The sequence below is a fragment of the Vombatus ursinus genome, unplaced genomic scaffold (assembly GCF_900497805.2).
Source record: "Vombatus ursinus unplaced genomic scaffold, bare-nosed wombat genome assembly UNPS02005659.1, whole genome shotgun sequence".
NCBI lineage: Eukaryota > Metazoa > Chordata > Mammalia > Diprotodontia > Vombatidae > Vombatus > Vombatus ursinus.
In genome coordinates, this window is record NW_020945437.1 from 25,734,509 (window position 1) to 25,761,441 (window position 26,933).

The following is a 26,933-nucleotide window of genomic DNA, read 5'->3' on the forward strand; positions in this document are numbered from 1 at the left end:
GAGCCAACACACTGCCTCCCCCAGCCCCCACCTCCTCCCCTCCTATACTTCCTCGAAATCAGTTCTAACTTGGAAGAATTAAGAGTCTGAGCACTCCTTTGGATATGCCAGATACTGAGGGAGAAGGACGGTGACCCTCGGCAAGCTTCAGTGATCTCTTCCAACTTCCAAAGTCCAAATTGAAGCCATAATCCAAAAGAGTCAAGTCTGACCATCCCTCTTAAGTTCCCTTATACAAGCTCCACTCCGCAGACTCCTCTTATGGTCCCAGAGTGTCAGGGGAGGAAAAGACATTGGAAGCAGCATCTCCCATCCCAGTCCTGGAATCTCCCTTAGGGAAGCATCTCAGATGATTTAAGGGCTCATTGCAGAGGAAGCAAAAGAGCAAATGAGATAGTGCATACCAAGTTCTTTGTAAAGAGCTGTCTTAAAGCACTGTACAAATATCTGCACTTAGTATGATCATTATAAATCCAGCACAGTTCTTGCTCTCAAGAGACTTGCAGTCTGAGAGGACAGGATCAGATAGAGACATAAGTCAGCCTAATACAAGGTAGATCAGGGCAAAGGGGAGGTCCAAATATAATGCTGTGAGAAGTTAGGAGAGAGATCACTTTAAGCTGGGGTGATGGTGAGGGGACACTAAGGGAAAGACATTCCTGGCAGGAGAGACTGCATGAAGGCAAGAGTGCAGGACAAAATCAAGAAACGGCCAATTATCCAGTTTGGCTAGAACATCTTTTGCAAAGAAGAGAAAGAAAAAATGCTTATAAGGTAGCTAGGATCCAGATCATGAATAGCCTTAATGACAAGAAAAAGAAGTTTTATTTTATGCAGTAGATAACAGGGAGCTCCTGAAAGTGAGCAAGAGAGTAAAGTGGAAAGACCTGTGCACTAGCAATATGACTGCAGGGCATGAAGAATGAATTGCAGAGGGGAGACTAGAGATAGGGAGATGCCTCATGGGTCTTAGAGCTTTGGTGTAGTGTTGGGCCTGTGAGTGAAGAGGGGAGGTCCTAGGACAGAGCCTCAGGGTATGCCCATGCTTTGTGGACTAAAGAAGGAGAAGTATCCAAGACGGGTGGGGAGGTCAGATAGCAGGGAAGAATAGGAGAATTTTCCTTAGGAACCCTTCTTAGATTAAGGTGACATATGCCTCTGTTACTCCTAGTTCTACTACATGGACTCAGATTCATTTATTAAGTGCCTAATGGTGCCAGGAGCTCCGCTAAGCCTAGGGGATACAAAAGCAGTCTCTTTGTCCATAGATAAGTTTTATATATATAAATACGTTCAAAGTATATGTAAGTGTAGGAAACATCCGGAAAGGTCTGTGGAGATGGTTGTGCTTGAACTGAGCTTTGGAGGAAGCTGGAGATTCTAAGGTGCAGACTAGGAGGGAGACATCCTAGGCTTGGGGGATGACCTGGGCAAAGGAATAGGAGGAAGATGGCAGGTAGACCAGCTTGGCTGGAATAGACTGTTTAAGGAGAGTAAGGTACGATAAGGCTGGAAGGGTGGCCTGGAACCAGACTGCGAAGGACTTCAGGTGACAGGAGTTTGCATTGGATCCCAGAGTAACAGTCGCTGGAGCAGGATCATAGGAATGGCATGACCAGACCTGGGCTTTAGTTGTGTAGGGTTGAGACTTGATGGAGGGAAATCAGTTAGGAGACTTCTGTAATATTGTGGTGAGACAGGAGCAGAGCCCACACTGGAGTTGGGGTGGAGCAGGGTGAACAGAATGGGGCTTGGAACACAAGAGATAACACTAGAGCCTAAGGAGAGCCCTCCAGACATTTGAACATCTGCTTCTCCAGGCTAAATGTTCCCAGGTGCTAAAATGACACAAGGGGCCTTGCTTTCATCCCACCTGCCTTCCCTTGCGGGCTATGCTTGTCCTCCCCAAAGGCTAGGAACTAGCATAACCTGCAGCTAGAGAATCCTTCGGCCTGAAGCAAGTACCACACATCAAGCTGGAGCAAGCTGCCGCTAAGGGGTGGTCAGTAGGAACCTGGAACAGAGGCTCGGGGTGGACCCACACCTTGAGGACTGAAGAAGGAAGAGTCTCCAAGAGGGCCATGGAGGGAGTAGGCATTTAAGCAGCACCTGCTATGTTCCAGGCACTATGTTCAGCGCTTTACAGATACCTCTTTGAAGGAGGTGCTCACATCAGCTGGTAATCTGGACAGCTTCCTATTCAAACTTAGACAGGTGATAAAGTCTGCCTTTTCTTCCAGTTACCTGGAGGCAAGTCTTCTCCCTTCGTCCCCTTCCCCGGAGGAGCCCCAGCCTGCCCCAAAGATCATCAGCAGACTTCAAAGAGAACAGACTGATGCACCTGGGCTTTTGCCTTCTTCATGCCGACGACGACGACGACGTATCCAAAGTTGTGTGTGCCTGCTGCCTGTAGCTGACTCAGGATCCTGCAGGTGGGCTGTAACAGCAATAACTGGCCATTACCCTCATGGGGAGAAGAAAAAATGTTTGCATCTCAGCAGCTTCATGCCCACAAACCAGCCTTGTCGTGGCTGTGCACTCTCACACTCAACAGGGAGGGGAGAGTCAGAGGGGAGAGGGAGGACTGACCTTTCTGTCCCTCCTAAACTACCATCACCACCAGCCCTAGAAGAAATGATCCTTGGAGGGCAGGTAAGGGAGTTTGGCAAGAGCACCCTGGTTACATATATAACCATTTCTCTAAGCCTCAAGTTTTTTCATCTGTAAAATAGGGATAGTAATTTCTCTCGTCCAGGGGTTCTTAACCTCTTCTGTGTCCTGATTTGGGTGGGGGGGAGGAAGGAGAGAAAGCATTTACTAAGTACTTACTTTATGTGCTAAGCCCCCTGCTCCCAAAAGTCTCCCATTCTAATGGTGGAGACAACACACATGGGAAGTTGCCAGCTGCAAGTCTGATGGAAAGTTAGGGGGCGGTGGGAGGGGAAGAGAAGGGAATAAGCATTTACAGAGCATCTGCTGGGTGCCAGGCTAAGCACTTATCTCATTTAATCCATTCAATAACCCTGCTAGGTAGGTGCTATTATTTACAATTGAGGAAACTGAGGCAAAAACCAGAGGTTAAATGATTTGCCCAGGTTCACACAACTAGTAGGTGTCTGCGATCACATTTGAACCCAGGCTTTCCTGACAACAGGCCCAGTGCTCTATCCACTGCATTGCCTCGCAGTTAGGTCCCATGGCCTTCAAGGTTCAGCGGGGAAGTGGGTAGTAATGCCTCTTCTGTAATGTCACTGCCACTGACAAAACATCTTTTCTGGGTCTTCAGTCACTGCGGCTGCCCGGAGGAGCACAGAGGAGCCTGCAGCAGCAGTCACCACGCTGCAGGGCCACAGGATCACAGCTGAGAGTGCTGGGCTGGAAGCACTTTCATTCCCAGGGCTCTTGGGGTCGGGGTCTGGCGCTGTCGCCATCACAGGCTGGGGGAGATGGTGACCAAAGAAGGCAGTGGTAGTGGTTTGAACTGCCAGGCCCAGGCTGCCTCCTCTCTCTCCCCCAGGCCACCTTGCGCCTTGCCTAGGCAGGTCTTCCTACTCTGTGTGTGGCGGTAGTGGGGTGGTTGCCCCGCGGTGTGGTGAAGCCTATGGACCACGTCTCAGAATAATGTTTTTAAATGTATAAAATACTTACAAAGGAAACCAATTCTATTGAAAAAGTTATCCATTTTTTTAAAGTGCCCTGATCCCAGGTTAGAACCTTTGCTCTATCTACCTGTCTCACAAGTTTACTGTGAGGTTCAGATTAGACAATAAATGGAACGCCCTCTGCAGATTTGGCATGTTCTGTAGTTATCTGCGGTTCCCATGCCAATGTCCCGGGTTTCAGTCACCTGGTCTCACAGAGACCAACCTGCCCTAGGACTTTGGTGGGTGATGGACGCCCTCTGGTGGCCACTGGTCTCCAGGACAGAGACGCCTCAAAGCCCTGCCTCTTACAGACCTCAGCTCTTCACGGGAGTAGATATTTTTTTAAGCCAAAAGAGACCTTTAGTTCATCCCTTTCATCCCTGGAGAAACAAAATGGCTTAGTCAGCATCACTCACATGGTAGGTGACGAAGACCAGTGTTCTTTCCGAAGCTGTGAGCTCTGTGTCAGCCTCGTCAGAGTCATGGGGGACTTTAGACCATTCGACATAGGAGTCTCTAGGGCTTTGCTCCCTGTTCCCTCTGCCTGGAATATCCTTCCTCCTTTCTGACTTGGAATTCTTCCTTTGGGTTAACTTCCCTGGTTCCCCCCGCGTCTTGGTATCAGAATTCTCCCTGAGACCTTATAGACACTCATCCCGTCATATTATGTGTTATGTGTACCAACACTTGTGTTGGTGTCAAGCCTGACAGGGAGGGACTGACTGTCTTATCTAAACTCTGTACCTGGCCCCTGCACAAGGCGGGCATCATCTCCCTCCTCATCACACCCTGAGGAAGGTGGGGTGCCCAGGGCTTCGTCCCCTCAGAGTGCTGACATTTAGTCCCTCACCAGCAGCCAAGCACTAGAGCCTGGCACTGCCTTGGCAAGAATGAGCTACAAGACTCAGTACCTTCTAGCATGCCCTTGTGGGGTGTCTCCTGATCTCTGCTGTTTCCACCATCCACTGAACTGAGGGCATCTCTAGGGCTGATAGTGAAGGCCTCACCCCAAGTGACCATGTTCCTTTTGCCTTGTGTAAAGTTCACATTTTTCTTCAAATGGAGGCACAGATTGAGAGCTGGCAAGTGCCTCAGTGATCACCTCATCTGGCCCCTTCATTTCACGGATGACAAAACTAAGTGCTGAGGGGTTAAGCTGCCCAAAGTCACCCAGGAATGAAGCCCCAACTTGAATTCAGGACCCTCTGCTCAAAAGCCTTCACTGTTTCCACTATGCTCTTGCTCCCCTGCCCACTCACCCAACACTTCCATTCTTCCACCCACGGCCTTCTCCACCAAATGCCCTAGACCCATTGCCCTGGTCTCTTCAGCCCACCTGTAGGCCATCATTTGAAGATCTAAAGGAGACACAGATAGGGGAGCCTTCTTCCCCATTCCTAATTGGGCCCGTACTCATCCTTCCACAGCGCTGTCCTCTGCCAACAGAACAAACCTCACTGCAGAGCAGTCCAGCCAATGAAACATCACCATGGCTCCCTAGGGACACCCCCTGCAAGCAACCTCTGACCCTGGCCAGGGCCACAACCACAAATGCCTGGGGTCCTGGCTCCAAGTACTGACTCAGCTCGCCAGCAGGGAGCAGCAAAGGGGGCTGGGCATGCAGTAACTGTGACATGGGGAGAGCCCTGTGTCTATTCCTCAGGCCCCTCTACCTGCTGGGACCAAGTTAAAAGCTCACTTTGGGGCTGAGGCTGTAATCATTAATCCTGGGATACAACTTCCTCTTGACCATGTGACTCAGACCCTCACCCCCTCCCCAAGCCAAAGGCCAGTCTGTCAATCAAAAGTTTTAATGCATGTTTGTGGAGTTGTGAACTGATCCGGCCATTCCAGAGAGCAATTTGGAACTATGCCCAAAGGGCTACAAAACTCTGCATACCCTTTGACCCAGGCACTTCTAGATCTATATCTCAAAGAGATCATAAAAAAAGGAAAAGGACCCACATGTACAAAAAATTTATAGCATCTCTTTTTGTGGTGGCCAAGAATTGGAAAATGAGGGGATGCTCATCAATTGGGGAATGGCTAAACTAGTTGTGGTATATGAATGTAATGAAATACTATTGTGTTATAAGAAATGATGAGCAGGCAGACTTCTGAAAAACCTGGAAAGACTTGTATGGTCTGATGCAGAGTGAAATGAGGAGAATGAGGAGAACATTGTACACAGTAACAGCCACACTGTACAATGACTGACTTTGATAAACTTGGCTCTTCTCAGCAATGCAAGGATCTAAGACAACCCCAAAAGATTCATGATGGAAAATGTTGTCCACATCCAGAGAAAGAACTCTGGAGTCTGAATGCAGATGGAAGCATGCTATTTTCACCTTTTTTTTATTTGTTTTTCTCTTTCTCATGGTTTTCCCCTTTTGTTCTGCTGCTTTTTTCACAACATGACTAATGTGGAAATATGATTAACATGGCTGTACATGTATGGCCTGTATCAGATTGCTTACTATCTTGGAGAGAAGGGGGGAGAAAAATGTGGAGCTCAAAATCTTACAAAGATGAATGCTGAAAACTATCTTTACATGTGATTGGGAAAAAATACTATTAAGAAAAAAAATTTTTTATAAAGTTTTATGCAGAAAAAAGCCCACCCCTTTCCCTCTGAATGTTCACGATGACAGATGACTTAAGATAGGACACAGTTCCTTCCCTCCAGACCCCACAAAGCTTCCCCCAGCTCTGTCCTCGGTGCACCTCCCTGGTATCTCAGGCTCTGGAACCCGCCAGAACTTATCCAGTACCATGGGGGAGGAGAGGCAGAGGCAGAGGGAGAGGAAGGAGGCTCCCAGCTCCAGGTGATGGCCAGGTCGGCCTAACTCCAAAGCACAGCCTTCTTCCCCTGATCCACGCTAACAACATGTGTTCCAGCATAGCACCAGGCTACTGCATTGATGGAGACACTGTGGACAGAGGAAGAGAAGGCATATGAATACTTGGGGGTGGTGGAGGGGAGGCTGAATAGGGGATAATCAACAGTCCTAACTCAGCCACTAGCATGTTGTGTGACAGCCTGGGGTTTACAATCTCTAGACCTCAACTTCCCTATATGTTAAATACAGGTGATCATCCACTCTCTGATTGGATCCTCATGACAATCCTATAAAAGTAGAGGTACTGTTTGTCTCTATTTTACAGATGGGAAAGCTGAGGCTGAGAACGGGAAAGGATAAGACCAGGAATATCATCATCATCATCACCACAGCAAACATTTCTGGAACACTTTGAGGTTTGCAGAGCACTTTACAAACCTTGTCTCATTTGATCCTCGACCACCTTGGGAGGGAAGTGCTATTATTATCCCTCTTTTACAGATGAGGAAACTGAGGCAGACAGAGGTGAAGCGATTTGCCCAGCTAGTACGTGTCTGGGGTTGGATCTGAACTCGAGGCTTCCTGACTTGAGGTCTCTCTATTCCCAGCATCACCTCGCTGCCCCACAAAGCCTGGGTGGTACCACTCTGGATGGTGCACAGGTGACAAAGATGACCTCAGAGGTCATTTAGCCCAAAACCCCTGACAAGTGGTCATCCAGACACTGCCTGAAGATCTTTGGTGGTAGGGAGCCCACCTGAGGTAACGCTTCTACTCTGGGATGGCTGTAAAGTCCTAGGAAGTTTTCTTTCTGTCAGTCCAAAGTCTGCCTCAATGGATCTTCTCCTGGCTCTGCCTCTGGAGCCCTCCCCACGTGAGAGCCCTTCACATGCTTGAAGACAACTAGCATGTCCCCCATGACATCTTCTCTCCTCCAGATTAAAACATCTCCAACTTCCCTTCGACCCATTTGGGTATATTTTGATCTCCAAAAGGGGTGAAGGAGCCACTTCCTAAAGTATGGGTTAAGAAGCTGCGGAGATCTCCTCTGGATCTTATTCTGGCATTTGGAGCACTAAGAGGCTCGTGGTTTGTCTAGAGCTGGAGATACTCAGAGAATCCAGAGCACAGCCTGCCTTGCCAAGGGTGTATCCCACCCCCCTTGTCCTCTCCCTGAGAAAGCTGGACCCCAGAGGCTCACCTGTGGGGCCCATAGAGGCTGGTCTCCAGCTTGCCGCTCTCCAGATTCCAGATGTAGAGACCGCCATCGGCAGAACCAGCAAGGGCATAGGTTTTATCTGGGCTGGAAAAAGGAAATATAGGAGACTGAGCTTCTCAGGGGTCTGTGGGAGGTCAGGAGGGGATGGACACACACAACCACATGCAGTCCTACATGCTGATCGATGATCTGTCTTCTCCCCATCGCCGGCCTTGCTCTGGTCACTTTCCGGCTCCTTTCCTCCCCTTCTCCCCAGCCCTCTTCCTCCTCCAGCTGCCATGCTGAAGATGGGATGGGGCCAACAGGAGGAGAGAGCTGCCAGGTTGCTGACAAACTGAGTGGACACAGGGGGCTCAAGGCATTTTAGAAAAGGATGGGAGAGAATTCCTGGGGGAGAGAACTTGGGGAGTGGAGAGAATTCTAAAGGAAGCAGCAGGGACTTTGGGACATACTCACCTGAACACAGCTTTGGTCCAGTCTGAACCACACTTGAAGCCATCAGCCCTGAGGAAACAGGAGAGGTGGAAGAAGGTGGGAAAGATCTTATTTTACTAACCAAAGGGTCCTCTCTCAATCATGTAGTAACATCCCCGTCTGCTGGAACATAAATATTCTGCCCAAAGGGAAGGCATTTGGGGGGGGGTTGTGTTTTCCTAACTATGGGCATAAATGGGGAAGCAGACATAGCCATGTTATGTAGGCCTCTATACTCTTGACGTGCATGTTTTTCCCTCTTTATCCCAACCCATCCCTTCAATACATAGAACCAGCCTTTCGAGTATTTGGGTCACTTGACTCCACAGGAGTTGGGCAAAAAAAATAACTTTGTAGCCATTAGAATGTTATACAACTGTATACTGTTTACTTTGTTGTAAATACTGGTGAACAGTGGTCAATAAATAGTTTTATATTCTTCCTTAAAAAAAAAAAAAAAGGTGGGAAAGGATGGAAACCCCTGGGCCTATGCCCTCTCCATTCCCCATCCAGTAGGAATCTCCAGAAGAATATTAGTTCTGCCAGAGGGGGAGTGGAATAAGGGAGAGATGGGGTGGGAGCTCCCATCACCATGCCCTCCCTCACCTGAAGACCTGGCGGATGTTGTTGACCCGAAGATCAATGACCTTAAGGGCGTCATCCCGGGAGCAGCTGAGGAGGTGCATCTGATCATTGCTGATGCTGAGAGAGGTGACCTTCCCCTCCACAGGAATAACCTGTATGCATCGTGGGACCCTGGAAGGGCACAGGACCAGGGGAAAGTCAAAAAACTCTCCTCTGTAAACACACACACACACACACACACACTCACACACTCACTCTCCTGCATTTCTCCATGCTAAACATTCCCAGTCCCTTCAATCCTGGTCTGTTCACCATCCTAGTCACCTTTTTGTGGACACACTCCAACTTATCCATGTCCTTCTTAAAACATAGACATCATACTCTGCTGTGAATGTCTTTTCTTATGACCTGATTTTCTAACTCTAAGCTGAAACTAAAGGGGTGCCCATCAGTTGGGTAATGGTTGAGCCAGTCATGGTATATGAATGTAATAAAGTCCTACTGAACCCTAACATGATGAAAAGGAGGGTTTCAGGAACACCTGGGAAGACTTGTATCAGGTGATACAGAGAGAAGTGAAAAGAATCGGAACAATTTAGACCATAGCACTGTAAAAACAGACACTTAAGAACCTGGATCGATTCAATGAGCAATCATGGTTCCAGAGGCCTGATAACGAACTCTGGTCCCGTCTCCTAACAGAGTAGGGATGGACTCCTAGTGCAGAAGAAGACATCTAATTTTTTTAGACATGGCCAATGCAGGAATTTGTTTTGCTTGACTATGCCTATTTGAAACTATGTTTCAAGGGTTTTACTTTTACTTTTCTTTTTTCCTGGGGTGAAATAAGGGAGAGAAAATAAATGCTTGTTAATTGGAAAGAAAAAAAAAAACTTAAAAAACTCTTAAGTTGTCTTAATTTCCCACTTAAACCAAGGTTATATGTTAGTGAATGTTGGTTACTGAGGGACCATTTGATGCAAACTCAAAATAATGGGCAGAAGTAAGGTTAGTGGAAGGGGTGAATGTGCTAGCTTTCATGATGGCAAACATGGAGCTAACCCTAGGTGACCCTGATCTTCCTCTCTATGCTTCTGCCCCATAGAAAGATAGAAGGATTGAAACAATCATTTATTAACCACCTACTGTGTGTCAGGCACTATGCCAAATATTTTATAAATATTATTTCATTTGATCCTCACAACAATCTTGAAAGGTAGGTGCCTTCCTATTTTACAGTTGAGGAAAGTGAGGCAAAGAGAGATTAAATGACTTGCCCAGGGTAACACAGCTTCTAAGTGTCTGAGGCTGGATTTGAACCCAGGTCTTCCTGAATCCAGGCCCACAGCACCTAGCTGACTCTAGGAAGCCTAAAAATTGGGCTTCAGAGAGGGTCCCACTAGAGAATGTCTAAGAAATGGAAGAGATCCCAGGCCAGGGGGTGAGGCAGCCACAGGAACGGTTCCTGCCAGTATGCAACGTTAGGTGCTGGGATCCTATCCCTTGTCTTCCCGGGACCTTTCTGACTCACAATAGCTGAGCAGCCCTCACTGGGCCTCCGAGGCCTTTTAACACCAGAAACTGGTGGGGTGAGCAGGCCAGGGAGTTTCCAACATCAAAGTAAAGGAAGGAATTACATGTTTTTCTCATTATAGTCATAAAGGGATAAAAAGGAAAATATAAAGGACAATAATAATTGAATAGAAATGAGAAAGGTAGCAATTTGTTTTCTTTAAACCTTATTCTAGAACTGTTTTTGCTTTGAAATGGTGTTTAACAATAAAAGTTCCATTTATTTGTTTTAATAAAGATTCCTACTTTTGACATGTATTCTTTAAAAAGTCAACTGAGTGACCTAATCTAATGAAATTAAATGAATCACATTCAAGGGGCAGAGACTGTACCATCCCTTCACACCAGGGTAGGATCCCCCTGGCCCCTGTACACAGGAGACATTTCACAGATACTTCTTGACTGGCTGACAATAAATAAGGAAGGCAACCTGGAAAATTCCTTCCCAGCCCGCCGCCCAATTTCTTTTAGGCTCCCTACTAGGTTTCTATCACCTGCTGTCCCAGAAACGAATCTTCTGGTCATTGTGACCACTGATGATGAGGTGGTCTCCACATACCACGTCGTTGCAGTAGGAGAGACCGTCGATAGTTCGCGAGCCTGGGGGTTGAGGGGCCACAGGGTGAATGCCACAGGGCCCAGAACCTCCAGAAGGGACCCCAGTAGGCCAGTGACATTGGCCCCTCAGCCTGTTGATGTCCAACATGCCACATGGGTGTGGGGGAGGGGAGTGGTGGGGTGTGTGATGAAGATCTCAGGGGGCCATGAAATCACTTATAGATACAAAGTACTGGGGCAGAAGGGCCGTCAGAGATCTCGTGCAGCCCCCTCTTTTTACAGATGAGGACAGTGATGCAAGCCCAGAGTGATATGCCAAAGTAGCACAGCCAGCAGGTAGTGAGACTTGGGTTCGAACCCAGGTCCTCTGAGCAAACTGCCCCTAAAATGAAATCCCCGGGTACTTTGCCAGGTCCCCTTTGCTAGTTGCTTGGTTTCCCTCCCCAGCCCCTACTTGAGGGATGAACAGACCCTAAACCCTAGCCAAGGAGGGAGCAGGGAGTAAGGGAGGAGGGGCAGTGCTCTAGGGCCACTGGGCTAACCATGGGGGCTCCCAGCCTGAACTCAGTGGCCTTCCCACACTCCTAAAATACAGAAGGTTTGGGTGGGGCAATGAGAGAAAGGTCAAGAGGGACCAGAGGTATCAGGGGATGGATGGGAGGGAGCAGAATTAGGAGAAAAACTGAGGGGATGACTAGGGACAGGAGGAATTGGGAAATAGGAATTGAGGTTATTTGGGGGTCTCAATGACCTCAGACACTGAAGGAGGACCACCCTGGGGTCTGGGGAGCCCTGAAGGAGCAGGAAGGGATTTGGACCATGAAGTGTGGAAGGGGTAGAGGTGGGTCAGGGGGTCAGAGAAGACAGAAAAGTTGGGGGGCTTACAGGACGCCTTGTTGAGGTCCCACTCTTTCACAGTCCGGTCCCGGCTTCCAGTCACTGCCTGCTGCCGGGTCAGCTTGAATTTGGCTGCAGTCACTTTGTCCGTGTGCCCAGACAATGTTTCCTGCACCAATGACCCCATGCATCCAGGGTGTAAATTGGAAGCACCCAATGAATGCTTCTTTCCACCGCCACATCCCCAGCCCCAGCCCCTGCCGGCCCCGCAGCCGTCTCACCTTGGATTGGCTCTCGCCCACCTTCCAGAGCTGGGCAGCTTTGTTGTAAGTCGCTGCTAGCAAATAGCAGCCCTGAGGGAAAGGATGGAGATGGCTGGCGTGAGGGCCCTGATCACTACCATGAATAACCTCCTCACTGCTCTCAAGGCCTCTGGTCTCTTCCTCCTCCAGTACATGCTCCACATGCTGCCAGAGGGTCACTCCTCTGCTCAAAAGCCTTGAAGAGCTCCCCATTGCCTACTGAACAGAGCAGAAACACCTGGCATCGGGGCCTTCAACAGTCTGGCTCCTACCTAATTTCCCAGTCTCTTTTCACACTTCTCCCTTCCATATGTTGTCTGCTTAGTGAACTAAGTGCCAACAGTTCAGTGTGAGCTAATATCAGAATTTATGACAAACAGGAAGAAAGATTACTAATGAGTAAGGAACACAGCATACAATTAACCATGAATTACTTGAAAAAGCTATGGAAAAATAAAAAATGAGAAATGAACAACACAAGTGACACGGATACCAATTATACCAATTTTATCCAGAAGTCAAATAATGCAAATGAATAGCTTCAAGAGCCCAGAAAGCCCTTCAGTCAGGAAGCATCTGACTTAACTGGCAAACAGAGAGACATTGTTGCCGAAGGCAATACTGGGTTAGAATCTCAACTCATCTGTAAGACCTTAGGAAGAACGATGACGGATAATTAAGAGGAGGAGAGGTGAAGGATAAAACCAGTTTAAAGAGAGCTTGGAAAACTGTCCAGTGGAGCAAAGTCATCCCAAGGACCCAAAAGGATGATAAGGAAAGGTGGACTGAACCCAGAAGAAAGACAGCAATATTTTACAAAAATCATTTGGGCAAACTTTTGGTTCCAACAAGGAGAGTGAAACCACACTTGAACACTAACATCAAAGTCCCTGAGGCACTTACAAAAGAAATAGAAATGGCAACAACAAAAAAAAAAAAGGAAAAAAAAGACAGAGAGAATGGAGATCTCAGGTGATACCCTTGTGAGGGCATTGGGAGACCAAGATACAAGGTATGTGAAGGAGGTGAAGACACCAAAGGGTGTGTGTGTGTGTGTGTGTGTGTGTGTGTGGAGGAAGGGATCTCAAACCTTATTAATGACCAAAAAGGGGACTGAAAGAAAACTCCTGACCCATATGCCTATTCCCCCAACTACATCCACCTTTGTGAGTGAGGCCCCTGTTGTTGCGAATATGCATAGGGAAGAAGCAGGCTTTTGGAAGCAATATTCAACAATGGACCACATCTTTAGCATCTCACAACTGACTGAAAGATGTAGAGAATATAAGATCCCACTGTATAATATAAGATCCCACGTGTTTATTGATTCCTCCCTCCCTCCCCTCCCCATCCCCAAAACCCACATCCAGCTGCGCAGGACAAAATGCAGCAGTCTTCAGGGTCTTTTCCCGAACACAGCTGTGTGCATGTTGTCTCCCCCATTAGATTGTGAGCTCCTTGAGGGCAGGGACTGGTTTTTGCCTTTCTTTGTATTTCCAGCACTTAGCGCAGTGGCTGGCGGACTATTGGCCCTTAATAAATGTTTACTGACTGACCAACAAGATGGGACCCATCCACACATGAAGATTATTCAGGATTTCTTGGAAGATGTAATGACAGAAACAACCCTGATTAATAACCCATTAGTAATAAACATCAGGCAAGGCATAAAACAGGGAGATGTGTGCTCGCCAAAGGTTTTTTCTACTGTGATGGAAGACATGCAGCAGGGAATCTGTGTTGAAGAGGGATTCCCTGTGGATAACAAGGTCTTCTAGATGTTCCTATTTGTGGAAAACATCCTGCCAATGGCATCAAACACCAAAACTTTTCAGAGATTCTTGAAGAGATCTGTAATCACTCAAAGAAGTTTGGCCTGACCATCCACACAGGAAAAACCAAATGGATGAAGAAAGCCGATTGCCCAGATTTCAACATGCATCTAAATGAACAGTTTATAGAATTTGTCCAAAAGTATGTACGTCTGGAAAAATAAAGATGGACAATGAATTGGGTTGAAAAGGAGGAGAGTGGGCTGGCTTGCTTTTGGAAAACTGCAAAGCACTTTTACTGACCCAAAGCTTCTATAAAAGCAAAAGTCCATCTTCTAAAAAACAAAACAAAACACAGTTTTATCAGTGTTGCTATATTGCAGTTAAGAGGTAGACAATATTGTCTCTGAAGAACTAAAAATGAATATTACAGAGGGTAATGGCTAGAGGGGCACTGGGGAAAAGGGTGAGAACAGGCTGGAACAAAGAACCAATAAGGAACTCTGAGAAGGAACAGAGGTCAAAAGATGTCATCAAAGAATGGTACAATCGGAAAAGATGGACTGTTCATGTGACAAGAGCAAGGGAAGACAGGTGGAAACCCCTTCCCGCAATGGCGCCAAAGCAGGGAAGGCCTCTAGTATGTCAAGTGGATCCATAGGAGGGGCAAGCATGGATGGGTGTTGACCTGCAGTGCTGGAGGAGCTCCTGAATCCATGAGAGCACAGATCCATTTGCACATTCCCTCTTTAGAAGCAGCCCAGCACAGTAGACAGGTGGCACAGGGGAGAAAGCACTGGACTCTTGTGCTGGGAAGACCCAAGTTTCCATTCTGCCTCAGACACTTACTAGCTGCGTGACCCTGGGCAAGTGATTGTGGCCTCTCTCAGCCTCAGTTTCCCCATTTTACAGACAAGGCATAAGAGCACCTCCTTCACAAGGCCATTGCGAAGATCATTGCCAACCTTAATCACTCTGTTAGTTACTATTATCACTACCATTATTACTGTCTCAGCCTGTTTCCTCATCTGTAAAATGGGACCTCAGTCGCCTCATCTATAGAAAGGGGATAATAGCACCTACCTTGGAGGGTTGATATGAGACTCCAGTGACATAATGTCAGGAAAGCCGATGGCAAACCTTAAAGCACCATCCAAAGGTGTGCTGTTACTAACATCATCATTCCTCTCTCCTCCTGCCTTCTTGGGTCCCTCAGGGGCACTGGCTAAGGCCTATTCCAGGGTTATCTCCTTTCAGATGCCTTCTCATTCTTCAGTGGGCCTATGGAAGGGCCACTTCTTCCAAGAAGCCTTCCCTGGATTCCCAGCAAAGGGCCTGTCCCTGTCCCTCCACGGACGTGCCAAGGGTCCAAGGTCCGACTCCCTCTTTTGTCTGCTCCATCACATAGGTCCTGGTATCGTCATTGTTTATTATCATTTAGGTACATCTCCTATCCTGCCTGTGAGTCCCTTGCAGGGAGGGATTGTGTCTTTTCTAAACTCGATCCCAGCATGGACCACAGGCAGGGCTCTGTCCCCCCAACAGACGCTTAATAAGATGTTGTTGACAAGCTCCTGGGTCCCCAGCCTGGCTCTGGTCCCCCTTGTCCCAGCATGAAGGAGGGTGCAAAGGCTGGGGCTTATCTCACATTTTACAGACGAGGAAACCGTCTTAGGCAGGGGAAGTCACATGCTCAAGGACACACAATTCAATTCAACCCCTGTGTACTGAGCACCTACTCAGGGCAGAACCTAGCACTGCTTCAAGGAGAGAGATGGGCAAAAAAAGACAATCCCACCAAACCCACCCGCCCCCACAGCCAGGAACAGCCCAGGGGCCCCTCTGCCTTTCCCTCGTCCGAACCTACCGATGGTTCAAACTCAAGGCTGGTCACGCTCCCACCAGCCCCTTCCAACATCTGATCAGCTTCCAGGCGGCCTGGCGGATGAGAGAAAAAGGCAGTAATGTCTACTCCCTATGAAACCGATAATGCATGCAGCATTAGCCCCATTTTTACTGAGGAAACAGAGACTCAGAAAGTGATTTGACCAAGGTTGCATAGCTAATAAGGATTCACGTCAGGACTTGAATCCATGTCTTCAGATCTAGCGCTTTTTTCTACAGGTACCACCGATGGCTGATGATTTGGGTTCTCAAAGTGCAGCGGGAGGGTGGATCCCACTAGGGGCTCAGAGTGGGATTCAGCACAGAAAGACCACAGCCCAGAGGCTGAGCCCTCGGTTCTCAGCCCAGCTCTTCCACTGGGTAGCTGTGAGTCTCTTCCCCATTCTGAGTTTCTGTTCCCTTGCCTATAAAACAGGTTGGACTCAAAGTGGCTCAGGTCCCACCTAACGAGGTTCCAGGAATCCCCCAACCACACCCACCTATCTCACCCCCAAAGGTCAGTATTACTGTCCCGTAAATGAGGTGGTAAAACCTTTCTGTCATTTGTGAAACTGGAAATGGGTATGGGGAATGCCAGGAGAGAATTCAAATGCAGAGCCAGGACACTCATCCCCGCTCCATGGCCCTTAACAGGAAAAAACAGCCCTCGGTGAAATCCTAGGGGGAAAGGCATGATTGCCACTCACCTCCAACCACATTCCAGAGGCGGATGAGGCGGTCAGCCCCGCCTGTGGCCACGAGGCTGCTGTTGGAACTGAAGCAGACGGCATTGACCTCAGAACGGTGGGCCTCCTGGGGGGAAGCAGAAAGGGTTTAATGCCCTCCCTCACAGCAAGAACCCAGGCTCCCCTTGTCTCCCCAGGTCTCCATGACTAACCAGATCATTCCTCACACAGCTGTGGCCCATTCACCACCTCTCCATTTTCCTCAACCTCTAAAGTTTTCAACTTGTATCCCACACACATCTATCTCCAAGTGTCAGTACTTTTCCAAGTATGACTATGCTTTCTTTATTGTCTAGGGACCTCCCTAGCTTTCATATGTACCCACCTAGCCTAACCAGAATTATGTCTTCCATAGCAATCCACTTGTCCCAGGATCTCTCCATGTCTTTCTTAAATATGCATGTGTGTGTGAATACATAAACACATGCACCCACACACACACCTGCTCTGTGTCCATCCTCCCCCTTAGTCCCTTTATAGCTGAGCCCCTCTATCTCACCTGGATGTCCTGGGCTCTGGCTGGGAGACAGGAGACCCCACAGACAGGAATGCTTGGATATCGGGCTTCAGGGGCCCCACTCACGGAGTGACCCCTTCTCTTCCTAAAACTGAGTGGATGTGGTGAGAGTCAGTGACAATTCCTCCAAGAGGCTCCCTCCCCATCACCTGGGCCTGGATCAGAGGCTGGGGTCACAGAGGCCCAGGGAGGTGATAGCTGGTGCGTGGTAGGCCAAGGGCAAGCAGGAAAAACAGAGAACAGCTGAAATCCTCCCAGGGCAGGGTCAGGGGAGAAAAGTAAAGCAGGCTCTAGAAGAGAAGAACATGGTGCCTGGGATTCACTGGACAGCTTAGAGCCTTCTGTGAGTGGGATCTACCCATTCTGCTAAAGGAAAAATGGAGTATTACAGAGTCCATTTGGTATCCTGACTAAGCCTGGGGAATCTAGATGCCGGAATTCCAGGCCTGGCCTTAAGAAAGTCTCTCTTGGGGCAGCTAGGTGGTGCAGTGGGTAGAGCACCGGCCCTGAAGTCAGGAGGACCTGAGTTCAAATCCAGCCTCAGACCAAACACTTGACACTTACTAGCTGTGTGACCCTGGGCAAGTCACTTAACCCCAATTGCCTTAAAACCAAAAAAAAATAGAAAAGAAAGTCTCTCTTCACTTATCTAGCCTTCACTTTCCTCATCTATAGAATGGGGAGGCTCAAACAAGAAGAAGGGAGCATTGGGGAAGAGTAAGGCCCTGGGCAGACATGAGGCATCCTTGGCAGGGAGAAGCATGGGGTGGTGGATGAAGTTCTGGCCACAAAGGAAGGCAGACGTTCAGAAGGAGACACAGACAAGCAGGGAAGCATCTACTGGAGACTGTAAAAAGAAACAAGCCAGACGGAATTGAGATTCATGGTTCCATATGCAACCCTTTTTTTCGGTTCTTCTTTGCATAGGGAAATGTTCCTGTTCGTTGATGTTTGGCAAGTTCATCAAACTCAAAAGGAAAGTTTTGGAAGGACAAGGTTTAAAAAGCCCCTTGCTGTGAGATACGGCCCTGATAGTTCTCATCCACCGGTAAAATGAGTAGATGCCTTCTTTGCAGCCTCCTCACCTGAGCCCTGAGGGCTCTCCAGAAACACGAGCCTGGCTTGATCCTCCAGCACTGAATCCTGGAGTCAGGGCCCAGACAGGGCTGCCTCCCAAAGAGGCACCCTCAGGGGAGGGACAGGACCCCCTCTCGGAGCCCTCATTCCAGATGAGCCCAGGGGCAATGTAGACAGGCAGACACACAGAAAGCACCCATAAGCGAGCCCAGCAGAACTTCAGCACCTCCCTGCTCTCAACTCGGTCCCCCTCCTCTAGGAGGCTGGCAGTCTGTTCCTTACCCCCCAGTCAGCTCCCAGGCCAAAGACAGGAGGCTGAGCCAAAGGGCCAGCCTCTAGAAAGTGCCCTCGGAGAACAGACAAGAGGCAGGGTGGGATCTTCAGAGATCCAGGGAACTTCCAGCTTGGTCTGGCTTGGAAGGACTAATAGCCACCATGGCCCCTACGCTGCCTTACCTGTCCTGTCCCCTCACTCCCGCCAAAGAAACTCAGGAGAGGCAGACCAGAGGCTCCCTCAGGACAAGGAAGATAATGAGAAGGCAAACGCTGCAGGAAGGGGGTACCAGAAGAATGGGAATATGGGGAGACATTGGAGAGGACAGGGACAAGAATGGGTGAGAAGAGGAAAGGAGGGTAACAGGAATGCAGTGAATCCTTGGAGGAGAAAACAAGACACGTGGGACATTGCAAAGAGAAGAATGAGAATGGGAGAAACACTGGAGGGGACATGAGAAGAAATGGGGAAACCCTGAAGAAGTAAGAGAATGCAATGGATAGAATGTAGGAGCTGAGGGGGATGGCCATGGGGGAGAAAAGGGAGGGCTGGGGGGGGCAGTGAATCAAGATGAGTCGTTCAGGAGCCTCTGGTCTCACCCCAGGAAAGCTGAGGGGTCATGCGTCCCCCATGCTCTCCTCACTCCCACTTACTCCAGCAGCCCCTTCATAACATCCATACAGCGGGCCAGGGTCACGGACGTGGCGGAGGCCGACCTGGGGGCAGAACCAGACAACGAGAGAGAAAACCATCAGGAAGATCGGGGCTGCTGGGAACAGATGAGGTCACTGGACCCCAGGCAATGAGAAGGGAGAAGTCCTTCAGACCTCACTTCTGCCAGAAGAATCATGCCCTAGGCCATTTCTTCACCCACCCTCTGAGCCCTGGCTCTGCACTGTCCACAAGGCCAGAGTAAGGAGGCCAGGAAGGTCAAGGAGTGAACAGGAGAATGGGGGCAGAGGCAGCAACACTAGATGTTGTCATTCCCAAGAAGACTTGGGGGAGGTGCCATGATTCCTGTCTTCCAGTACCTGAAAGGCCACCCTGAGGCAGAAGGCAAAAATCTGTTCAGTTTGACCACAGAGGGCAAAACCAGGATCATGGGGAGGAGTCACAGGTAGGCAAATTTTCTTTCAAAATAAGAAAAAAACTCCTAAGAGCCTGAGCTGTCCCACCTTGGGAGAGGCCGCCTCAACAGGGAATGAGCTTCCCTTTGCTGGAGATGTTTGAGCAAAGACTTGCATCAAGGATGCTAGCAAGAACTTGGACCAGATGCCCTCTGAGAGCCTTCCAGCTCTCACCACCTAGAATCGCACTTCAGATTGCCAAGGGAAGCAGGAAAGGAGCTTGGAACAAGCTTCCCACCCAAAGATGCTTCCAGGGCCTCAGTGTCCCACTGGCACTAGGTATAGGAAGTTACTGCTTGCTAACAAGTTAGGTGGCCCAGTGGATGGAGCACTAATGAATCTGGAGTCAGGAAGAGCTGAGTTCAAATCTAGCCTCACACACTTAGCCAGCTGTATGACCCTGGGCAAGTCGCCTCACTCTACATGCCTCAGTTTTCTCAACTGTAAAGTGGGCTAGATAATAATAGCACCTGCCTCCCAGGTTTGTTGAGAGGATCAAATGAGATAATAATTGTAAAGTGCTTAGCACAGTGCCTAGTACACAGTAGGCATTATACTTCAGTTATTATTATTATTATTACTTTACAGCATTATTTTAAGGATCAAATCTCCTTGGTACTTTATGATGGTATCAGAGCTGGGAGGGGACATTGGAGATCTCCCAGCCCAAAGCTCACCTATAAATTACTCCCTAATGCTAAGCATTCCTACTACAACAGTAAGTTACTCAGCATCTCGGCAAAAAGTGGCGGTCTAGCAACAAACTGATTCATGGTTATTTTCTGGCACTATCTCACAGAATTGGAGGGGACTTTACAGGCAACCTGGATCTTCATTTTTTTTTTTTTGGTTTTATTTGTATCCCCGGGACTTAGCACAATGCCTGGCACACAGTAGGTGCTTAAATGCTTGTTCACTGATGGCAGATGGACTCTACAGACTCCAACTCCTACCTGCCAATGACTCCCTTGTAGGAAGTGACACCTTAGCTCTACAGTGACACAGAGTACATATAGTACAGTGCACAGACATACAATACAGTGTTAAGAAACGTTCTTCACTGAAGGGATAAATCAGATCTCTTTGCTTTTTGTTTGTTTGTATATTTTTGAGACTGGGTCTTCCTATCTTGCCCAGGATGGAAGTCTAACACCCCCTCACAGGCCCATTCCAACACCAACTGGCAGCCCGGAGGGTGGCCCTTCCCCCCAGCCCCCCATGGAAGTTCACCATGCTGGAGGCAGCCTTGGTGCAGGCGCCCAAACAGCTTTAACACTATTGCAGCCCAGAACTCCGGCACTCAGGCAATCCACCGGGAGCAGAGACCACAGGCTTGGGCCAACAGTTAGAGAGCTGGAGGACGGTATGGAGGCTTGATGAGCTGCACAGTGGCCAGAGGAAGGCTGAAGGCCTCCAATGCATAAAGGAAATGGGGTTGTTTAACCTAGAGAAAAGAAGGCAGAAGTCGGGGCGTGATGACTGGCTTCAAGTACATGAGAAGTTGTCCTGTAGAAAATTTGAGGTGAGGCTTATTTTGTTTGGCCCCAGAGGACAGAAGTCAGAGCAAAAGCAGAAGTAGCAAAGGGGCCTGTTTAGACTGGATGCCAACAAAGACTTTCCGTCAATCTGAGCTGCCCCAACGTGGAAGAGCCCTGAGGGGAGAGGGTGCTCCATATCCCTTGATATGTTCAAGTAGGGGCCGGATGGCCGCTGGTTGATTAGATTGTATGTACAGGGCCCTCCTGGTCCGGTCCGAGTTGAACCAGAGGCCTCTGAGGCCCCTGGCCAGTTCTGAGAGTCTGGAATTCAATCAAGGCAGCCTCGATGGTAATACTGCTTCAATTGGAAGTCACAGAGGGAGCCCTGGAAGTCCTAAGAAGCTCTCTCAGCCTCAGTTTCCTTATCTGGAAAATGAGCAGTTGGACCTGATGACCTTTAAGGGCCCTTCTGGCCCTGGATCCTTTGATCAGGAAGATCTGGACACTCCCCCCCCCAACCCTGGTAAGGGCCATGTAACAAGGAGACCTCACCTGAGGATAGGTGTGCCTCCAAGCCAGGGGAAAGGAAGAGGATGAGCATAACTGAACTTGGCATCAGAAAGCCCAAGTTAAACTTTTGGCTCTGCTGATGTGACCTTGAGTAAATCCTCATGCCCTCTTTTGAGCCTCAGTTTCCTCTTCTGTAATATGAGGCAGTTAGACTCAAAGGTCCCTTCCAGCCTTAAATCTAAATCCTATAATCTTATGAGCTGAGAAAACCCAACCCTTCCTGGGAAGACGAGACGCAGTCTCACTGTGCTTCCTTCTCCCCACCCACAGAATATTTGTCAGACAAAAATGTGGTTGCAATCACGACTCGGGCCTGCCCAGAAGAGGCCCTGTAGAACCTTTTTGTTTTTTTTTTTTCAATTCCAGTTAGTTGGCGAAGCCACCACATCCCTGCGTCCCTGGCCAAAGTGGTGGGGTAGGGCTGGGGGAGACCCATCCCTGAGGTCAGAGCCAAAGAGAAGAGGGCCAGGGAGTTCACTTGTGGCGGTCAGGATCCAGGTGGCCCAGGGATCAGAAGGCCTCTCGGGCTGTATCACCTTGTCTACATAGCCCCTCTCTGGCCCTACTTACCTGAAGGGGCGTTTCCACTGTTTCTCATAGGCTTCTACTTCCAAGAGCTCCTGCTTGTCGGCACGGGGCTCAGCAATGCTTGGAGGGTCCAGGGTCCTAAGGAAAGAGAAGTAGAGGAGCTTAGAATGCCCCAGAAGCTCCGCACAGGGCTGACAGGGGTGGAGGTCTCTAGGGGTCTTCATGCCTGGGCTCTTTCCTGCACAGATAGGCCCTGTTTATTCATCTGATCCATATCTGTCCCCCAAGGATGGCTACTAGCTTTGTCTGTGTTGCCTGCCCGTCCCCTTCTGGGCCTCAGTTTCTTTTTCTGTAAAATAAGAGTGTTAAGCTAGATGGCCTCTAAGGCCCCTTCCCACCCCAACATCCTGTGTCCTAAGATCTGGCACTGCAGATTCCAGAAGACAACTTCCCCGTCTCCTACTTACTCAGAGATGTTGACCGTCCTCCTCATTGCCTTCTTCAGCTCCTTGGAAACCCTGGCTTGCTTGACCCTGCAAACAAAGGAGTATGAATTCTATAGTAGCCATCTCTGTCCCTCCCCCCCAGGCCTGGGACATGTGTCTCCCCTCCGCCTGGGGCTCGGGAGGGAGAGGCCGCTGCCTCTTCCCTCAGACCAGAGACTTGCTGAGGACAGGGGTTCTCCCTAGGGCTTCACCTCTCGATCCGCTCATTGCGATAATTCTGGTCCTCGGCTGCTTGCATCTTCACTTGGATCAGCCTCTCCACTAGCTCACGGCCTTCCTCCTCCAGCTGTCTCAAGGCCCCTTCCTGGTGGCCAGTGTGGGCCCACAGGGTGTCATAAGCTTCCTTCCCCTCCACGATCCTGTCCTGCTGCCCATCCACCTGCTCTGCCAGCCACTGCCGTGTCTCTTCCAATTCACGCACCCGGGCATCCAGAGCTGACAGCCTGCAGTGGGTGGGGGACGGGGAACAAGATAGGCCCAAGGACCACGTCCCCCTTCCCCACTCTCTCCCTGTTGAGATGGGGAGCTTCCACAGAAGACCCCAAAGCCTCTTTCACAGTGTAAGTCTTTAAGGAGGACTGCTCCAGAGACAAACTACCATATTATCAGGGGAATTATCAGGGAAGGGACAGGTCTGCTATCCCTATGAACTGCATGAAAACAGGGCATCCCTGGGAGCCCAATATTTCACATCAAGCGGCGGGTATGCTCAGGAGATCTCTGGGTCTCTCACCTGCCCTGCTGGTCCTCCAGCATAGCATCCTGGGAGCTCAGGGTCATATGCTTCTCCACAACTTGGTATGCCATCTGCAGACAGGGACAAGACAAATTGGGAATGTAAACGATTCCTAGGAGTGGGCTCAGTCTTGAAGGTCTGAGCCCATTTCTTCTTGCTCTGTGGCTGGGCTCCACACACCTATTCATTCTCTGAAGACTGAGGGCCTTCCCCCTTCCAGACACAAGCCCCCCCCAGCACTGGGAGGCATATCCTAACCCCCCACCGCCCCTAGATTATCTTCTGTTTACACTGTATGTATCTTGTACAGACACAGTTATTTGTATGTATGTCCTCCATTAGGATATAAGCTCCATCATCATCATCATCATCATCAACACTTTTATGGCACCTACTATGCACCAAGCACTGTGCTAAGTGCATTACAAACATTATTTCAATTAATCCACACAACAACTCTGGAAGGTATTTCTATTATCCTCATTTTTATTATCTTCATTTTTCAGATAAGGAAACTGAGGCAAATAGCGGTTAAGTGACTTGTTCTAGGCCATAAAGCTAGTAAGTGTCTGAGGCTGAATTTGAACTTAGATCTTCCTGACTCCAGGCCCAGTACTCTGTCCAGTGTGCCACCTAGCTCCTTGAGAGCAGGGGACTATGTTTTTGCCTTTCTTTTATCCAGAGCTTAGCAGAACACCTGGCACACAGTAGGCACTTAATAAATGTTTGTTTCCTCCCTTCCCTTGAACTCAGGTCCTTTCAACTCTCCCTCCCCCTCCTCAAGATACAGAGTCAACAAGGATTTTACAAATATCTCATTTGATCCTCATTACAACCTAGAAAGTAGGTGCTATTATTATCCCCATTTTACAGTTGGGGAAATGGAGGCAGACAGAGGTGAAGTGACCTGCCCAGAGTTACACTGCTAATAAGTGTCTGAGGCTAAATTTGAACTCAGGTCTTCTTGATAGCAGGCCCAGTACTGTGTGCACTGTGGCACTACCTACTTGCTCTAAGCCTAGCCAAGTTCAAAGCCTGGATCTGCTATTTATTCTGTGTGGGACCTTTATCTCTCTAGGCCTCAGTTTTCTTTTCTTCTCCTACTTCATTTCATTTTTCAATTAATAAGCATTTTTCTCTCTCTCTCCCCTCTCATCCCAACCCAGAAAAAAGAAAAACAAAGCCCTTGTAGAAAATGGGAATAGTCAAGCAAAACAAATTCAAACAAAAGCAATGTCTGGAAAATGTGGCTCATTCAGCCCGAGTCCATCGCCTCTCTATGAGGAGGTGGGTAGCACTGCTTCCTGATCAGGTCTCTGGAATTGTGGTAGGTCACTGTGATGATCAGAGTGCTCAAGGCTTTCAAAATCATTTGTCTTTACAATACTGTTGTTATATAAATTGTTCTCCTGGTTCTACTCATTTCATACTGCATCAGTTTAAACAGGTCTTCCTAGGTTTCTCTGAAGTCATCCCTTTTATCATTTCTTATAGCACAACAGAAATCCAAGACATTCATATACCATAATTGGGAAGGAAAGAAATAAGCATTTACATAGTAGCTACTGTGTGCCAGGCCCTGAGTGTGCTACACATGTCTTATTTAATCCTCACAATAACCCTGGGAGATAGGTGCTATTATTATCCCCATTTATATTTGAGGAAACTAAGGCAAGACATGTCTTGTCCAGGATCACACAGCTCGTTAAATGTGTGTGATGCTGGATTTGAACTCAGATCTTCCTAACTCCAAGCTCACTCAGGTCCTTCCTGATTCCAGGCCCACACTCCATTCACTGTACCACCAGCTACCGCTGATATTGGTAATTAGTTCAGCCATTCCCCAACTGATGGGCACCCTCTTTGTTTCCATTCTTTCAGACCTGTAAAATAAGGTGGCCAATCTCTAAGCTCTAAGCATGTAACCTACCTCCCCACAGACCAACTTGATCTTAGCCAATTCTTCCTCCCATTTCCTCCTGAGGTCCTCGGATGACTGCGTAGGCTCTGGCATTGGCCCTGCCTCCTCCTCCTGCCTGTCAGCCAGAGAGAAGCTTTGAATTAGACAGACAGACAGGACAGACAGACACATACACACACACACACACACACACACACACACACACACACACACACACACACAGCTTGAATCCCTCCTGGGTTGGTCTCATCTCCCATTGTACTCTGTGGTCTGTAGCCTCCAAGGCTGGAAGGCAAGATGCCCTAAATCAACCTTCTCTCCCCTACACACTCTAGGGAAGGTGTGAGCCAGTCAGTGAGGTTACAGTTAGGGAGGCAGCTCTGATATTCAGTCTGGTGCTTTGCACCCTGAGACTGGGAGGTGATACTTTTCACAGCCAGCACAGACCAGGGAACAGGATGCAGATGAAAGTTGGAGGGGGAAAGGAGAGGTTTTCTTCTCCTCCCCTCCTCAGCTGGGGCTTCATTGTCTGACTTTAGTCTCTTCTCTGAAACATGGTGAATCCCCAGGATGTCAAACACACTCCCCTACATTCCCACTGAAGTATAAACCATGCACGCCAAAGTCAAATGAAGAATATTTGGGTTATCTGTGACCTGGGTTCCCTCACTTAACCCAGGGAATGTATGAGCCTGACTTGCAGTATGACCCAGGCCCCTATACCCTCTCCCTCCCTTCCCCTCTGCCCTGCCTGGGAGGGTCATGTGGCATCCCACCCTCCCTTCACTTGTCGTTAAAGACCTACAAGTATGTGATGGATTGGATGATCTCATCTCTCCCATGCTCCTTTCTGGAAACACAGGGGCCAGAACTGGTCCTCCCAACCCTATATCCTCCCACCTTCAAATCAACAAAAGGTTGGGAGGGTGGGAAGAGGAAGCCAAACAGAGGAAAGGAGGGATGGAGACAGACAACATGGTAGAGAAGTGGTGAATTTGGAATCAGAGGCCCTGGTTCAGATTCCTGAATTCTGCTTCTTACTATCTATGGGCCCTGAGCCTCAGGCTCCGAATCTGTTATATGAGGTCCCATCTAACCCATGAGAAGAGGAAAGAAGAAAGGAAGACAGACAGTCAAGAGAGAGGGATAGGGACTGACAAGGGTGAGGGAGGAGGACAAAGAAAGCATAGGAAGGAGGAGGGAAGGGAAAAGACAGAAGGAAGAAGAGAGGAAGACAGACAGGAAGAAAGACTGAAGAAGCCAGGGAGGGAGAGAGGGAGGAAGAAAGACAGGCAGGGGGACAGATCCACAGACAGCTGGAGGGATTGGGCACGTCTGGCACGAGGCAGAGAGTCAGTTAATGTCTGCTAAATGAATAGGAGGGGAAGGCACAGGAACAACCAGCCCAGTGGAAGGTCTCAGGCACCAGGCCTCAGAGTCATCTCTGGCTTGGGGAATTGGGGGGGTGGGGGCGCAAGGGAGAAAGGCCTGATTGTTCCTGGGAGGAGGGAAGCTGGTGTGGCCTCTGGGGCAATGAGGTGCCAGGAAGAGAATTAACCAGGGCAAATGCACAGGGCGACCATTGTATGGGCCTGTGGTTGGGCACCATGCCCAGCCCCCCTTTCCCCTTAGAACCTCTTGCCTCAGGCCTCCCTCCTCACTCTCCGAACCCCCTGCCCATGGTCATTATCATCTCCACTGCCATGGGCTCTCCTTGCCCATTAAGATTCCTTTCCTTTAAAGCCAACCCTGCCCTGTACGCC

The 26,933-nt window shown here is 49.0% G+C and overlaps 2 protein-coding genes across 12 annotated transcripts in view; one reads left to right on the forward strand and one right to left on the reverse strand.

Moving 5' to 3' along the window:
• The window catches only part of FCHSD2 (FCH and double SH3 domains 2), a 352,645-nt gene extending 345,727 nt beyond the window's left edge, over positions 1-6,918 (forward strand). For 2 of the 3 annotated variants that reach the window (XM_027848012.1, XM_027848013.1), the window contains one exon: positions 6,813-6,903. In XM_027848012.1, the coding sequence (XP_027703813.1) occupies positions 6,813-6,902 (90 nt within the window). In that variant the 3' untranslated portion in view covers position 6,903. Of the gene's footprint in view, positions 1-6,812 lie in introns of all 3 variants that reach the window. The other variant, XM_027848010.1, reaches the window with a different exon arrangement.
• ATG16L2 (autophagy related 16 like 2) overlaps positions 4-26,933 on the reverse strand; it is a 36,203-nt gene continuing 9,273 nt past the window's right edge. Inside the window, exons 3-18 of one of the 9 annotated variants that reach the window (XM_027848021.1) lie at positions 25,180-25,285; positions 23,247-23,320; positions 22,705-22,956; positions 22,475-22,540; positions 22,050-22,145; positions 18,958-19,020; positions 16,936-17,044; positions 16,398-16,503; positions 15,674-15,744; positions 12,014-12,085; positions 11,781-11,901; positions 10,832-10,937; positions 8,787-8,936; positions 8,163-8,210; positions 7,689-7,790; positions 2,333-2,437 (exon numbers count right to left, since the gene is read on the reverse strand). In XM_027848021.1, coding sequence (XP_027703822.1) covers positions 2,419-2,437; positions 7,689-7,790; positions 8,163-8,210; positions 8,787-8,936; positions 10,832-10,937; positions 11,781-11,901; positions 12,014-12,085; positions 15,674-15,744; positions 16,398-16,503; positions 16,936-17,044; positions 18,958-19,020; positions 22,050-22,145; positions 22,475-22,540; positions 22,705-22,956; positions 23,247-23,320; positions 25,180-25,285 — 1,561 coding nt within the window. In that variant the 3' untranslated portion in view covers positions 2,333-2,418. Of the gene's footprint in view, positions 2,438-6,186; positions 6,578-7,688; positions 8,211-8,786; positions 8,937-10,831; positions 10,938-11,780; positions 11,902-12,013; positions 12,086-15,673; positions 15,745-16,397; positions 16,504-16,935; positions 17,045-18,957; positions 19,021-22,049; positions 22,146-22,474; positions 22,541-22,704; positions 22,957-23,246; positions 23,321-25,179; positions 25,286-26,933 lie in introns of those variants that run through there. The other 8 variants (XM_027848018.1, XM_027848020.1, XM_027848022.1 and 5 more) reach the window with 8 other exon arrangements.